This window comes from Telopea speciosissima, chromosome 10 (genome assembly GCF_018873765.1).
Source record: "Telopea speciosissima isolate NSW1024214 ecotype Mountain lineage chromosome 10, Tspe_v1, whole genome shotgun sequence".
Taxonomy (NCBI): Eukaryota; Viridiplantae; Streptophyta; class Magnoliopsida; order Proteales; family Proteaceae; genus Telopea; species Telopea speciosissima.
In genome coordinates this window covers 60,683,260-60,700,755 of record NC_057925.1, presented here as the reverse complement: position 1 = coordinate 60,700,755, position 17,496 = coordinate 60,683,260, and the positions used below count along the sequence as shown (strand labels likewise).

Here is a 17,496-nt window from a genome sequence, read left to right as displayed (position 1 = left end):
CCTATCCATATCTGATAAATTAGGATGGTATGTGAATCCTATTACAGGGAGGAACAGATATGAAGGTTGGTAGTCTTGAACGTGAAACCTCATCTTAGAATACTCACAGACGTTTATAAATGTGAATATATAACCCAACCATGGGTGAGGAGTTGATACTCGTATAAGAGGAATTAAAATTGATCTCTACAACTTCTGAGTTCAAATTTAGAAGGACAAATCTCTGTTCTGTGAAAATTTGATACCTTTTATTTACTTCTGTAAATTTCTTGGAATATGATTCTTGTGTTTTTTATGAGCCTGTTTGGTAAATTGTATATTGGGTCTTCAACTAAGGAGATTAGTTTTTCATTGAGCTGACTTCTGAGTGTGTTCTCTTTATAGTTTCTTGTTGGGTTCTTTAATCCAATTACCTGTGGTAGCTAGAACTAATGAACTATTGATCAGATTTTTGATATGTAGTATTTCTACTACAACCTCTAAAGAAAATAAAGACTTGTATTTGGTTTCGTTCTTCTTTGGTTTCTCATAATTGCAATCGGGTACTCTTTCTCTCTCTCTCTACCAGCTTATATTTTCACAGGAATGGATGAACAACCTCTGATGTGTAGCTGTGGCAAAGGGATGATAGAATGCAGAATTCCCACGTGGGAAAACAAAATTCCTGGGCAACGATGTTATTGATGTCTGGTCAGTGGGAGGCATCAAGATGCTTTTATTTGGGTGGATTAGAAATCGGGGACTATAGACACAAGGGCATGTTAATCATATGAAAGTGTTAATAGGAGCACACAATTGAATTCAATTGTTTCACAGCGAGCCTCTGGGCCATAAGTGCATAACCAAATACTTGGGAACCAAACATTACTCAACAATTACTATAGAATGACGACCTTCCTCTACATTTGGGTATTGATTCTTTCGTGCTATGTATTTTATGCAACAGTTGTGTAAAACTTATATTAGGTATCGTGTTTTGTTCTTCCCAATGTATTAACATGTTTCAGCCTTTGTGAGCATTTGGAACTATATTTCATTTGGAATGTAAGGAACAAAGTAATCTATGGGTCAGCCACAACTGATCCCCAATATGTGATACGGTCTGTAACTAAATAAATTCACGATTAGAATAGCTCCCCCCACCCAATCTTTTCTCCCCCTTGATAGTAACTACACGATATCTTCAACTTATTTTTCACTATCTCTTTTTCCTAACTATGAGAATGCCTATCATGTTTTAATTTGCACTAGCCTTTTTGAACCTCAACTAAGATTAACAAGTTGAGCTTTTTGCATTGTGATAGTTGTGCAGGCTGTTCTAATCTGTGCAGGTTGTCTCAATTCCCGGGATGTTTTGGAAACTAAACTCATAGGGATTCTACAGGGATGATAATATGCTACCCAATCAAATATCAAAATCATGGAAGTGAGGAGTAAAAACAAAGATCTGATCAACCTCCTACTCTTTCGTGACCCTACCAAGATTTATTGGACCTCTCCTCCAACTTTTTTGGAACGTTATGATCTTTCAGCTAACTTTACTAGTACCACCTTTAGATGTTTTGAGGATGTTAAAATCATAGACATGTTGCATGGCGAGTACAAAAAGAACTAGACATCTCTCAAAGGGCACTCCTGTAAATTTATCTTTCTTTTAATTTAATTATTTTTCATATAAAAAAAACGGTGCACTGTTCTCTGTGCTGCAGCGTAGTGTCACGGACTTAGCCTTCTCTAAGCAACCGTGCCGGCACTTAGCACTCACACTAGCACTAAGTCAGCCTTTCTTCACTCCTGTAGGGACTTGGGAAGAGAACTTAGATAACACAAGAGAGAGTTTGCAATAATGAACTTGAATTGCACTTGGAAAGCTTGAGTACAAGGCTTTACAACTCACTCGTTTGGTGCCTTGGTCAAATGAGGCCACCTCTATTTATAGGCAACCAAGAACCCAAAGAATGTCTAAGATCTTTACATGTGTCATCTATCCAATTGCTAGGAAATTTCTAGCCTAAGAGACTCGAACCTTCCCACCTCCTTTGTGGAGGATTCTAGCTACTTGGAGAACTCTAGAATTCTCCTCATTCCTTAGCTATTTACAATGCTTCTCTAGAAGCTACTCTAGAAACTTCCTTGACCATCCTTGCTTCTAGAGGTTCTAGAACATATCTAGACTCCCTTCTAGTGTAGAGAGTTCTAGGTCATGGACTTGGTCTTAGCCCAAGTTCCAAGTCCATGGGCTTGCAAGTCAGGCCCATGGGCCTTTGTTGGGCAGGCCGTGACAGTAGGCTGCACCTAGGCACATGCGGGTGGGCATCATGACCACCCTGCCCCTGCAGAGGCTGCCCATGTGCCTGGGCGCAGCCTGCGCTGCACAGACAACATTCTCCCCGAAAAAAATTTCCGAAAGCCAAACCAAATTGAACATTTGATCGATCAATTGAATGCAGCTCCCTCCGCAGAGACGCAAATAAACAGTAGCATAGACAGAAACTGAATAAACTAGCAGCGCCCAATCCATCAATGGCTGAAGAAGGGAAACCAGATGCTCAGCTCTTTCAGCTCCTCTCGCATCTCCTTCAAGAGGTACCCAGGATTCTTTAGTCCCTCTAATTTTTTTCCCTGGCTTACCTTTTTGTTCGTACGAGTTTATATCCGATTCTCCTTTTCTTTTATTCGGAGTATTTTGATTCCATGTGAGGGATTAGTTGAGAGTACGAAAAGCCGAACCTGTATCTGGGCAGGATTTTCTTCGTTGGTTCTTATTGTTTTGCTTTTTTAGATATCAATCGGGAATTTGGACCGTTGTGTAAGGACTAGAAACCTCTATCTCGTGTTTGTATATAAATTTTAGGATCTGGGTGTTCCGAATACGAAGCATTTGAGGTTGTTTGAGAGGCAGGCGATTTTTCTTATTCAATTTGTGAGGCCATACGTCGCATTTGTTTGAATTGCTGTTTTTTGTTTTTTTAAAATGGTTTAGATTCATCTTTGTTTGTCCGGTAAATCGTTTAACTCCTTATATCACGTATGGTAGTGCAAATTCTATTTATTAGTAGTATAATTACTTGCTTGTTTGCTGTAGTCCCACTTAAAGCGTGGTTGAAGATACTTAAATTCAGCCACAGACTAAAACATGGGCAATAATGCATGCTGATTGTTTCAAGGTGTCTGCAATTCAATCAGGTCTCTTTGGATTCAGGTAAATGATTAGATTGCTCAGTTATGGTGTCTGATGAGAACTACCTTGGCAGGATGCTTAGGGTGTTAGGCAGGGAATGAATAGATTCATGGTAGGTTATGAACTGTTTTGAGATGTGTTGTGTCTGGTTGGGTAAAGTGAACAACCTGCTTTCTATCTTATATGGAGAGGTTTTATGCCATTTTTTCAGAAGAGGTTTATCTAATTTGGTGCTTATGTGGTAAAACATAAAGTGCACAGATTACTTGATAACATATTATTACGAGTCTTATAACATGGTTAAGATAAACATTTTCAGATTCTAAGCTCTGGCATATGGCTGCCAAAGAATGCAGTGTAACAAAAGAGAGAAGTGAATATAATTGTTCCAGACTATCCAGGGTTGTTTGGGTTGGGAGAATCAAAATCATAAGAGCGCATCAGAAAAGTTAAACTAATTTCGAGTCCCAATACCATATATCAAGAATCATCTTCATTCCCCTACACATGTCCAGGCGTCCAGCCCTATTACTGGTTCACAGACACAAAATATAAAGACAGATCTCAAGACCAACAAAAGTAACACAACAAGCTCCTATGCCTATGAAAATTTAATTTAAAAATGTCTAAGGTGTTTGCATGGTTTGATCATTTGCATTGGTCATGATACTATTGACATAAACTTATACAATTGATGTTCCAGTGTTACGGAAATGAGGGTATCTGCATGCCCTGTATCATCTGCTTCAGTAAACCGAATGCAGGGATCTGCATCTTCTACACTTTAGGATGGATTAGGTCCCATTGAGTGCTTTATAGAGTTCAAGCAAGGGAGACTGAGAAGGAACAGATAATTCTGAATTCTTATAGGGTTTCTTATGAAAATTGTGTTGAAGAAACTCATTATTCAGTAATTAAGTGTAGAAAAACTCAAGTGGGTGCAGGAGTAATTATTGTGCTGATGATCATCCTCATTTCATTGGATAGAATCTGCCTTACTGAGCACATTCTTAGACCTCTAGGTGAGCTATATAGCTACGGTTGGACTCTTTTACCCTGGTTTTAGTCTTAATTGAGTTTTTGAGTAGAGCAGGAGTGTGCAATTGGACAGATCTGTTGGAGCACTGATAGATTGACTACTTTACCCGATAGGGGTAATTTAGTCCTTATTAGTTGAGTTATTTTATGCTTTAAATTCTTCCTTTTTCTGTTTTTTATCCCTTCTATCCGATCTCTGTTTGGGAGTCCTTGTTGTACTAGGAATTCCTAATAGGAATAGGATTGGGGATTCATACTTTGATTGTAACTTGATTTTATTATGAATAAGGGGCTGAGTGATCGATCTAAGACACTCAAGCATTCATATTCAAACCTGCTTACATGGTATCAGAGCCTCCTCTGATCTGAAGAGCAGCCCCCCCATGATTTTTTTTTTTTGGTTTTCTTCTCAACTCTCTCGGCTACTGGTTTTCTTCTTCTCCAACTCTCTCGGACTCTCTATCTCATTCAGGGCAGCAACTTTGAGGTGATCCAATGAAGATTTAGCTGCTGCCCTCAATGACACCTCACTGAAGCTTCTACAAATTGGTGTGATCAGAATCTGCCGCAGGTTTCTTCCAATCCTTGGAGATCGAGCTGCTACCTTTTACAAGCTGGATTTCTGTGTTTTTTTTGGGAGATTGATCCCTGCCCTTATTGATCTACACCTTACTCAATTTCAGACTGCAGATTTGAATCCAAACTACATCAGATTCAAACCTGCAATTCCTTTACATTCAACTATTCCTAAATTTCTTCAAATTTAGGGCTTCTTATTGGCTCATCAGAAGGGGTCAATGTTTGGAGGGTACCTTCTCCACTACAAGGGAACTATTCGATCACTGTTGCAGCCTGTTTTGACGGCTGAAGCTCATACAGTTTCAAAACCCAGGGTTCTACTCGATTGTGTAACCAGCCCTATTAGGGTTTCTTATTGCATCATCAGAATTTTCTGATTTTTTGTAGACTTATTCCCCACCACTTGCAGGGAATTCGATCCCAGTTTCAGCCTATTCTGACGGCTGAAATTGCTGCAACTTCAAAACCCATACTTCAGATCTGATTCAGTTTTTTCAAATTTGTGGATCGGTTTCTACCTGAACTATGGGTGATTCAGAGACAACTACTGCTACTTCTGGAGGGGATGGTCAGACTAGGAATGACTTCCTTCCCTATGCTGCTGCCATTAAGCTTGATGGTACGAATTACTTAATTTGGGCCAGATCATTATCCTTGACTGTGGCTGGTAGGGGATTCACTGGCATCTTACCGGCACCACTAAACAGCCTGCTGTAGAAAGTGCTGCCCGTACTAAATGGGCTGCCAACGATGCTATGGTGATGTCATTTGTTTTAAATTCTATGACCACTGACCTTTCCAGTCAATATCTCCTCCTTGACACTGCTACTCAGATATGGACTGCTGTCAAGGGAACTTATGGTCGATCAGGAAGTGGAGCTCAAGTCTATGAAATCAGGAAGACACTCCAAAATACTATTCAGAAGGAGATGTCTGTCACTAAATTCTATGCTGCCCTCAAGTGTTTATGGCAGTAATTGGATCATTATGCTAGGTTTCAACCTACTACTACTACTGACATTACTGCCTATCATTCTTATGTTGATCAGTTTCGGGTCTATGATTTCCTGGTTGGACTTAATGATGATTATGACCTTATCCGGATACAAGTCCTTGGTCGGGTTCCTTTCCCCACTTTAGAGGAGACCTTTTCTTATGTTCACAGTGAAGAGACACGAAGGGCTGCCATGATGCTTACTCCCAAAGTTGAGAGATCAACCTTACAGACTGCTGGCTTCACCTCTGTTACTTCTTCTGACAGTGTTGCTGCTATTACTACCACCAAAGAGCCTGTGAAGTGTGAGCATTGTCACAAACCATATCACACTCAGGCTCAGTGTTGGAAATTACATGGGAAGCCTGCGGATTTTGAGGCCAAACGTGGTCGTGCTAAATCTAAAAACAAAGCCAATCACACTGAAAGCGTAGCTCCAACTCCCACTGCTGATATCTGTTTCTCCCAGGAAGAACTCCAGGCTCTACGTCGAATGTTGAACACATCCGCTGCCTCTACTACATCTGCTGCCAATTCAGGTTCCTTCTTTGCCCATACAGGTATTTCCTTTGCTGGACATTGTGCATCAGTAGTTTCCACTCCATGGATCATAGACTCTGGTGCTACTAATCACATGACAGGTTCTTCAAGCCTTTTTAATATATATTCTCCTGCTTCTGGTAAGGATAAAGTCAAAATTGCTGATGGGTCCCTCTCCTCCATTTCAGGGAAAGGATCCATTGGTTGTTCTCCTTCCCTTACCTTGTCATCTGTGTTGCATATTCCCAAATTTACAACTAACCTTCTTTCCATTAGCAGTATCACTAAATCCCTGAATTGTAAAGTGATTTTTTGTCCCACTAACTGTGTTTTTCAGGAACTGGACTCGGGGAAGACGATTGGATTGGGTAAAGTGCATGGCAGATTGTACCTGCTTGATGGCGATCCTACAACTACCCAGGCTTTACCGTCGGCATCTTTCTCTTCTGAATTACATAAATGGCACTCTAGACTAGGCCATCCTCCTTTAGGTACTTTATCAAATTTATTTCCAGCATTAGTTAAAGACTGTAATAAGGAAGACTTTTTTTGTGAGCCTTGTGTCTTGGCTAAACAGACACGTTCAATTTATCATATTTCTAATAAAAGATCCTCTTCCTTATTTGATGTTGTTCACACTGATGTGTGGGGTTCTAGTATGAAAGCTTCCCTGTCTGGCCATCGGTGGTATGTCACTTTTATTGACTGCTATTCTAGGTTCACTTGGGTATACCTTATGCACACAAAAATGAAGTTTTTACATGTTTTCAGCACTTTCATCAGTTGGTTAAGACCCAATTTAATGCCACTCTTCAAATCTTGAGGAGTGACAATGGGAAAGAGTATATGGAAGGTCAGTTCCATAAATACATTGCTGCCCATGGAATCCTCCATCAGACCAGCTGTGTCGACACTCCAGCCCAAAATGGTGTGGCTGAGAGGAAAAACCGCCACCTTTTGGAGGTGGCCAGGGCTCTTATGTTTACTTGTAATGTCCCTTCCCTTTATTGGGGGGACGCTGTTCTTACTGCAACCTATTTAATTAATAGGTTGCCCAGTCGGGTTCTTCTTTCCAAAACCCCTATTGAGCTATTACTTGGCTCTTCTTCCTTTATAGTCCCACCTAAGGTGTTTGGCTGCGTTTGTTATGCCAGGGATACACGGTCCCCTGGTAAACTTGACCCACGTAGTCTCCGCTGCATTTTCTTGGGTTACTCTGCTACACAGAAGGGGTACAAATGTTATTACCCTCCATCCCACAGGACTTTGTCAGCATGGATGTTATCTTTCATGAAAGTGTTCCATATTATATGTCCCCACCTCTTCAGGGGGAGAGTGTTAGTGAAGATGTGCTGACTATTGACTCTCCACCTCCACTTCAGTCTGTTTACCACGAGTCTGAACCAGTTCGGCCTGCCCCTAGTACTCCCCCTGAGTCAAGGAGAGAGGTTCCTATACAGGGGGAGACTATTTCCATTTAGGGGGAGCAATCTATCCCTGTTCAGACTCCTATCCAGAGGACTATTAGTGAATTTCAGAAGAGGATTGATGACAGTACTATGAAGACCTATGCAAGGAAACATAAGCAGGTTCAATCAACTGTTGCTCCAGTACCCATCCAACTGTCGACCTCGGATCCAGAACCTGCCTCTCAACCTGGTAATGTTCCTTCTCCTGAATTACCTATTGCTCTTCGCAAAGGTGTCAGAACCTGCACTCAGCATCCCATATCTCATGTTGTTTCTTATGATTCCCTTTCTCCATCCTTTCGTGCTTTTGTTTCCTCTCTTTCTTCTGTTCGTATTCCTAACACTTGGCAGGAAGCTCTATCAGATGGAAAGTGGAAGGCAACTATGATGGAAGAAATGGAAGCGTTGAAGAAAAATACCACATGGGAGCTTGTGGTTCTTCCACCTGGGAAGAAAACCGGTGGATGTAAATGGGTGTTTGTGGTGAAACAGAAGGTGGATGGCACTGTGGATAGGTATAAGGCACGACTCGTTGCCAAGGGGTTCACTCAGACATACGGCATTGATTACCAGGAAACTTTTGCGCCTGTTGCAAAGTTGAATACTGTTCGTGTGTTATTTTCTTGTGCAATCAACCTTGGATGGGACTTACAACAGCTAGATGTAATAAATGCCTTCCTAAATGGAGCACTGGATGAGGAGGTGTATATGGACATTCCACCAGGGTTCTCTTATGACAGAAACCAAGGAAAAGTGTGTAGGCTGAAGCGTGCACTTTATGGGCTGAAGCAGTCACCTCGAGCATGGTTTGGCCGGTTCCACAAGGCCATGATTTCTGTGGGCTATAAGCAAAGTAATGCTGATCACACACTCTTTATAAAGAGGGCTGGTGAAAAACTCACTGTTCTTATAGTCTACGTTGATGATATAGTGGTTACTGGCAATGATGGTGACAAGATCAGACGATTGAATACCTTCCTTGGACAAGAATTTGAGATTAAAGATATAGGGAAACTACGATACTTTCTTGGGATTGAAGTGGCCAGATCTTCTAAAGGCATTTTTCTCTCCCAGAGGAAGTATGTCCTAGACTTATTGGTTGAAACCGGGTTGCTAGGCTGCCATCCTTCAGATACTCCTATGGACCCTACTGTTCGACTCAAGGAGAAAGAGGGTGAGCTTGTTGATAAAGGCCGGTACCAAAGACTTGTAGGGAAGTTGATTTATCTCTCACACACTCGTCCTGACATTATTGTCGCCGTGAGTACTATGAGCCAGTTTATGCATGATCCCTACTCTTCTCATATGGAGGCTGTTCTTCGTAGCTTGCACTATTTGAAGTCAGCTCCTGGAAAAGGAATTCTTCTGTCTATGCATGGTCATCTACGGATAGAAGCATACACTGATGCTGATTGGGCTGGCTCTGCAGATTGCAAATCTATTTTTGGGTATTGCTTCCTTGTAGGTGGAAATCTTGTCACATGGCGTAGCAAGAAGCAAAATGTAGTTGCTCGTTCTAGTGCCGAAGCTGAGTTTCGAGCTATGGCACAAGGTATTTGTGAGTTTCTCTGGCTTAAAGGTTTGCTACAAGATCTTGGTGTTCCTATTCGTCTTCCTATGATGTTGTACTGCGACAACAAGGCTGCAATCAGCATAGCACACAACCCAGTACAACATGATCGTACCAAGCATGTTGAGGTGGATAGGCATTTCATCAAAGAGAAGTTAGAAGATGGGCTCATTTGCATTCCCTTTGTGACATCTACTGATCAACTTGCTGATATCTTCACCAAGGGATTGTCTGGGAAATTGTTTCATCCCAATCTAGTCAAGTTGGGCATGATCGACATCTTTGCTCCAACTTGAGGGGGAGTGTTGAGATTGACTACTTTACCCGATAGGGGTAATTTAGTCCTTATTAGTTGAGTTATTTTATGCTTTAAATTCTTCCTTTTTTTGTTTTTTATCCCTTCTATCCGATCTCTGTTTGGGAGTCCTTGTTGTACTAGGAATTCCTAATAGGAATAGGATTGGGGATTCATACTTTGATTGTAACTTGATTTATTATAAATAAGGGGCTGAGTGATCGATCTAAGACACTCAAGCATTCATATTCAAAGCTGCTTACAGATATCAGGAGTGTGACTTTGATTGGTGTAAATCTCAGAATACACAAAATCCAGAAGAGCTGGGTTCTTTTGGGACAGAGTGAAAAATCTTGTTGGTTGGTGGTGTTAAAAGGTTCCAGTCTACTAGACTTGAGCCTTTAAAGTTGAATGTTAAATTTCTTTAAGCTATCCAGCCCTTCAGAGGTAAGAGTCTGGGATGTGGGATGCGGTTAAGTGGACAACCCAAATCTGTCCACCACCTTTGTTTGGCATTACAACCACTATCTATTACTAGAGAACAATACTGTAAATCAAAAGACCTGACACCTATAGAATCTAGTTTTACTTTTTGTTTTAGTCACCGTTAAAGCTTCAAAATCATTCAAATCACTCTCATCAAACTCTCCAATGCATCTTCCATTTATCAGCATTAGGATCCACTTACTGGTCCTCTTCATTCTGTAATTCTTTCTTGATGACAACATGTGAAAGTCTTGGTAGGACATTCAAAAGATCACTGATCTGCTCGGCCACATCTTTACCATTTATTGCCTTCTCTCCTAACTTCCTGTCCATACTCCACAACCGGATGCATTAGTGTGAGTAAACAGTAATGTACCATGTACCAATAATTTGTAGGAGAAAGCGGATTCTTACTTCTTTTAGCTTTCGGAGGTCTACTGCAGGCTATTGCATCTTTCTTGGAGAAGCAGCAACGGTCTTAGAGTCTTAGACAACCAAGCAACTTCCCACAGTCTAATAGTGCAGTTCCGCTCTTCTATTAACTTCCCACTGCTTATGCACTGTACGCATGCTACTTCTTTAATGTTTGACAATAAGAAATTTTGTTTCTTTTTGAGTTGTGAGCTGTGGCAATCAAGTAAGCTTTCAAAGCTGTGTAACCATTCAAGGAAAATGTCTTTGTTTTAATCCCTTTCGTGATCCATTTTCACAAGCTTGTCGGTGAAGTCTTGTGCATGATGACCACCATTGGCTTAAGGAAGTTGATCTTGAATAATTGCTGTACTTTTCTCGGTTATTTTTTTTTATTCCAATTGGTTAATTTCCCACTACACTTTTGGATGGACTTGGTGTCTTTCCTTCCAGATGAGTCATACCACCATCATAAGTGACAGTTTTTTCTTTCTCCAGCCTAATGTACTGAACTAGAAGCGCTGAAGTGTTCTTCGCTTTCCCTTGCACAGTTAGCACTAATAATACAATTAACTAGAACAGTGGTGCCTAAAATGTAGTCCATCTTCTCTTCAATTTCACCTACAGCCTCTTTGATGCCCTCATCGTGTAGTGCCAGAACCTGGAGTTCTTTAGAAAAGTTTTCTGCCTGTACTTTTTGTAGCATTATAAATAATGCTTTCCTGAAACTTCATTGTTATGAAAGAGGAGCTCCAAACCGTGCCCCTTCATTAGGTCATGTACCTTTCTGCACACCAAGCTTGAGAAGGTAGCAAGAGGCGGTGTTAAGGTTTGCAGGGGGGAGGTGGGGCTGGTTTTGAATCCAGGTATTTATTATCATCGCTCATAAAGCAGTTGGTCAAGTGTCTCTTGTAGAAGCTGACATTTGGTGAAGTGAGGAGGCTTGATCATGTAAAAGCAATCAGGAAGAATGTATAGACAAACTATCAAGGTAAGTAGATAACCTAGGAATTGAATTCCCGAGTCAATAAACACAGTTGAGCATTTCAAGAAGTTAGAAGATTGTGATAGAGCTCAGGATGGAGCATTGGGGTCGGAGTTCACAATTACTTTTATGGTACAGTAGGGATCATCTTAGAAGGGTTTTTTTTGGGAAATTTACACATACCTCCCCTGAGGTAAGGCATAATTACAGATCAACCCATGAGTTTTGGATATTTACGCATACCTCCCCTGCTTTCCAAAATAATTAATAAGTAAACCCACTATGTTAGTTGCCCCCGTTAGTTGCGAACGGTAAGATTAGGGTTAAGATATGCCCTTCTCCCAATGATCTATGCCCTTTACCCACAATCCATTGTTTAGGGTTTGAAGACCCTAAAAATCTCTGTGCAAGAACACCTGCCATTCATTTTCCCCGCGCAAGAACACTTGCAACTCATCTTCCTTGCCAACGATGACCTCGCGGTGAATTTTTATTCGAGAAGCTAAGCATCCTCTCACGCTCGCGGTAAGATTGTACACTAATTTACCCTCTTCGAATGCAACCCGTCCCTGGGGAATGATGATGGAAGGGAGATGGAAGGAAATGGAAGAGAAAAGGGTTTGATTGTATGTCAGCAGGTGGGTTGTGGATTTTAGGTATTAGAGAACGGAAACAATGGGGGAGCAAAAGGGGTTTTGAGACCGATGATAGTGGGATTGTTGATGGGTTTAGGAAATGGAGAGATGAGAAGGGGAGGATGGATGATTGGATGGTGCGTTTCAAGGTTGGGTAGATTCGATTAGGGTAAATGGGGAAGAAGGAGAGATGAATGTAGAAATGGGTTTTTGGAAGAAACTAATCAAAAGGAGATAAGGGGTTTGGTCGGTGATTTCGGATAGAAGGAAAAATAAAGCAGAAAAAATCAGAGGAGGGGAAGAAGAAGAATAGAAGGAAGGAGAAACAGACACAGAAGACACACCCCATCCCTTTGATTATCTCTGTTTCTTCATCCCAAATCCCTACTAACCATATTCAAAGTTCTTAAACCCCAATCGCACCCATGGTTGCCGATCTCAACTCTGCTCTCATTCCAGCTGGCCGCAGATGACTAAATCTAACCATCGACGCCATTCGAATATCTCGTAAATCCAAGTTCTCTTGCTGTTTTTTGGAATGGTGGATTCAGAAGAGAAGAATTAAGTTCTGTTCATGAGTTGTTAAGAAAACAACACCCAGAATGGTGATTTGCAGAAGAAAAACGAAAATAGAGAGAGCACACACAACGCACAACACAGAGATTTACGTGGTTCACCTCTAAGGTGGAAGCTACATCCACGTCCGAGCAGTAGAACAGGTTTCACTATCTTTCTCTGGAAAATGTTACAAACCCTCATAACCCTATCTCAAAGAGGTAAGAACATTATATAGGGAAACCCTGACCCCAGAAAGTACACAAATGCCCCTAGCTCAAAAATGCCAAAAAAACCAAAGCCGGATCAAAACATAACACATGGCTCAAAAGTACTCATTTCGAAGATCTCGATGAGCCCAACACAACTCCAAGCCGTTGGGCGTGGAGCCCGGCCATTTTTCGGCATTCCGAGGTCGTTTCGAGGCCGAAACGGCCCTCCGAAGGTCTCAACCGCACTTTCTGGACCAAATCAGGCTTCACCAACAACAAGAGTTGAATCGAACTGTGGAGAAATCCAGTGATTTGCGGATGGGTCAGGCTGCGGACAGAGTTGAATGAACTCCACAGCTCGTCTCCGTTTACTTTATCCCTTAGGAGAGTTCTAACAGATCCCATGATGGCAATGCTAGATCAGAAGAGGGTGAGAACCAGGAAGGTCCGTAATGGAAGACATAGTTTTATTTTAGCATGAAGGGCAATTTGGTCAACAATGAAAAATTCTAACGTTTTCAGTCCTAGGTTAACGGAGTGGGTTTACTTATTAATTATTTTGGAAAGTAGGGGGGGTATGCATAAATATCCAAAACTCATGGGTGGATCTGTAATTAGGCCTTACCTCAGGTACCTCAGCGGAGGTACATGTAAATTTCCCTTTTTATTTCGCAATTGGAAAAAGGCAGAAGGGGCAAGAGATGGATAGATGAGAGGGTGAGAAAGGGGAGGAGTTGAAGGGGCATGGACTCTTGTCTCTAGTTTATTGTCCTTCAGTATTGTATATCCTCTATATCGATGTTAGACACAACACAACATACATTCGGATCTGGGATAGATTATTTGAATCTGTACTTCGTATTTTGATTTGGAATTTTATGGAGTGATTTTTAATCTATTATTTCAACAGGTGCTTAATATAAACCATGATTTGGTTTGGTTACAAAGTACTAAATTTGTAACAGAGCCGATGACTAGCGTTCGTGGCCTTTTAACCTTAACTAGTGTGTATATCTTCCATTCTCAACATCATTTTGTAAGTTCATAAGTGCACTCTCTTAATGTTAAATATTTTCGGTATTCAATATTAGAATGAAAGCATGTAGACTTTTCTTTGTTGGTGAATAAAAATTTCATATCAAAACCCCAAAGGGGAAGAGAGAGAGAGAGAGGAGGGGGGGGGGGGGAGGAATATACATAGGGAAAAAAGGGGGGGGGGAGCTATACAAGCCTCAAGCCCTAGGAAGGCGGGCCAGGAGACTGGAAAAGAGACACATCCAATCCCCAGGATACAACAATATGCTTGTTCCTTGGGGAATCAGAAAGGGGACAGCGGGGGGAGCATATGAAGCCTAGAGCTGACATCGAAGAAGATGGCTTTCCAAATTAAGTTAATAGAATGGGAGTTGGAGGTCCATCTTCGAAGATTCTGCTCCATCCAAATGTGAGAGATAGCGGCTCCAAACACAAGCTTGTCGGCGGTATCACAGATTGAACTGTCAGAAAAAGTCATATCTAACCAAAGCCTCTCCTAGGCGAAGGGTAGGGGTCTCCTACTACGGGGCCAAATGGAGTCTAAGGCTTTCTTCCAAATAGTGGAGGCTGAGGGGCAGGAAAAGAAAAGGTGATCGACGTCCTCTATACCATTCCAGCAAAGATTATAGGAGGGTAAGACGGGGATGTGGCGTTGAAAGAGAAATGATTGGGTGGGAAGGCATAGTTTAAGGGTTCTCCAAACGTTGAAGCTGTGGCGGGGAATATGGCCTTTGAACCAAACTAGTTTGTTTCAAGGTACTGAGGGGGCATGGAGCCTAACAAAATCCCAAGCAGAGGTTGGAACTAAAAAGCCCATTAGAGGAGGGGAGCCAAATGACCTTGTCCGAATGAGAGGGATGGGGTGGGGGGGGGGGGACCTGGGTAGACGTCAATCTTGCTTCTTCAGAACTTTTTAAAATATTGTGAATGGTGTGCCCACATTCCTGTACACAATTGGCCAATCCATATTGGCTTTCTGTATCCTAGGATTTGACTGTTACACAATCCAACTTATCGAGGTCTTATCTTATATCTATGCCAACACCTCTGGCTGAACAATGTAAATAGTTCATGGAATTCAGTGAACTGCCAATACAAAGTTTTGGAAAAACCTGCGGAGACCTGCATTGTCCTTATTATCCAACCAATGAGGAGTTGGCTATCTTAGATTTATTTTTTCCTATTTTTGGAATTCACACTAATTTTGCTCTCTGCCACTGGTTCACTGTTTGATGTTATTCTTCAGGACACTTAACCTGATGGCTTGGTTGCTCTAATTGCTTTGTGGGATATGTTTTTTTCAGGTAGAATCATTAACCAATGAAAAAGAAGTTGAATTGCGTGCAAAAATTGAAGCACTTGGATTGGAGGTTAGCAAAGTGCCATCAAAACCATCTGAGCATCTTGATGAGGTAGTACGTTGGAGCCATATATTCAGTGGAAAATCTTTCCTCCCACCCCCCTCCCAAACCTCTCATGGTTGTTCTTTCCAAGGCTTAGTATCCTCACATATAGGATTTACTTGTTGGTACTATATTTTTCCAGCTGGAAATAGCCAAGGAGTTGGACAAATTATCAGCAAAGTTGGATGATGTAGATGAGATGATATCCTCAACAATGGCTTTAGACCCGCAGGTGCGATCTCTTTTGAGTAGTACTGCCGATGAATGGATGCCGGTCATAACAGCTACTTCTGATGAAAGGCGTACTTTTACAGTGCCTGTTGAAGATGGTAACTGTGGAAACCGAGGGAAGAATCCTGACTGATGTTTGCACTCTTGTTTCACTTTCTTGTGTTCCTTTCTTTCTTTCTTTTTTTCTAAATAAATAATTTGTATATTTTCTTTCCCTTTACTGTCACTTATCTCCCAAAAAAAAAAACAGAACAGAGATTTTTTTTTTTAATGTTACAATTAACAATTGAGTGCCTTCTCTATTAAGCAACTGTATTTCCATATTGTGATTCACTAGTATATTCCCACTCTGTACATAATTTAGACGATGATCATCCCTTCGGTGGGTTGGACATCCCTACTAATTAATTGCAATCTATTGCTTATTGCTTATGTCTTTCTTGTTAAGCCAATCTCCTTCTGTATTATACAGGCTTGTTTTGAGAGTTTTGTAATGATAAAATTAGAGGGCTCAGTTCTTCACGTGCTGCTTGATCTTCAGGTACAGACTCAGTGAACTAAAAATTTCGATCCTTATTCTTGAGTTTCCTTCAGCGACGATCAAGGTTCAAGGAAGCAGAATCAGCAATGGGATTGGCCTCTGCCGAATCCGATTCCGATTCCGATTCATCTGGAATTGGCCTGAAGCCAAGAAAAGAGATATTGGTGATGAGATTTCGATCCGATTTGACTGAAGATTCGGATTCCTCAAACCATGACAACGATGACATGGTCAAAGAATTGCCTTCAGTTATAATTTGAAGAACATTTTTGCCATTAAATTAAACAACTATATAGAATCTTTTTAACTTACAATGAGGTCACAATGGTGCATGGTAATTATAATTTCAGTGATTCAAACAAAGTGAAACCTGAAAGGTGATGCCCTTGGATTGCTTCATTGTGAAACGATTGAGTGAAAACTACTGCCCTTGGACCATTCATTGCGATTTGTTTGTGTGGACTTTCAAATTGACACGCAAACAAAGCAAGAAACAGGATAATAAAGGTGTTTCTTGTGGCTTTTGTGCCTGGCTGCCAATCCTGGGTTTCAAGAATCTGGATCTGGTTGATCCAGATCGAATCGGCCATGGCTGATCCTGATTCCGATTGATTCAGCTTGCACTATTCTTATATGGAAACTAGGGTTAAGGAATTAAAACACCGATTTGGGGGTAGATCAAAACTGATTCTGAATCCAATTTCTGTCTGATTCGAATTGATTGGAACCAATCTGAATTTTGCTACCAATATAATTGACTCATGCAAAATCGTCTGGCTACTTCTGAAAACCTTAACATCCACAGAAATGCAATTGTAGGCCGCAAAAGCAGGATTGGAGGCGGATAGGATTTTAGGAATTGGTATCGGATTGAGTGTATCGGTCAATCCATATCGCTATACCGATAATTGACTGATGTGGTATTGTCATTGGTATCAGTACCATGACTTAAAACCCTGATCCTAAATGAATTCTTTGGATTTTATTTATTTAGTTATTTTTTAATCTAATTCAATTAAATAACCTACAACAATTTGTTGTAGTGGCCAGCGGCATGTATCTCGTGTATATCCATGCAAAACAAATATTCTATTAAAATATAGATATTAAATAGTTTCAAACGATTCAATGCGAATGAGTTGTCTCGCAACCCTAGGCATTCGCTACCTACACATTTGTGTCGGTTTCGGGTGTAAATAGGTCTTTAATAGGTCTATTGATATAAATCAATCGTTTATTTCCGGTATGTGTATGCTCGATATTACTATCCACTGTCGACTCTAACTGAAAAAATACGGCAAAAATTAAATAAAATGTAGGAATGGATGGATTCAGA

The 17,496-nt window shown here is 41.0% G+C and overlaps 1 protein-coding gene across 1 annotated transcript; it reads left to right on the top strand.

The window, feature by feature from the left end:
* Positions 1-2,490: 2,490 nt before the first annotated feature.
* LOC122641820 lies at positions 2,491-15,854 on the top strand. The gene is made up of 3 exons (XM_043835123.1): positions 2,491-2,586; positions 15,290-15,397; positions 15,531-15,854. The coding sequence occupies exons 1-3, from the start codon at positions 2,524-2,526 to the stop codon at positions 15,750-15,752; spliced, it is 393 nt and encodes a 130-aa protein (XP_043691058.1). The 5' UTR covers positions 2,491-2,523; the 3' UTR covers positions 15,753-15,854.
* The last annotated feature ends 1,642 nt before the right edge of the window (positions 15,855-17,496 follow it).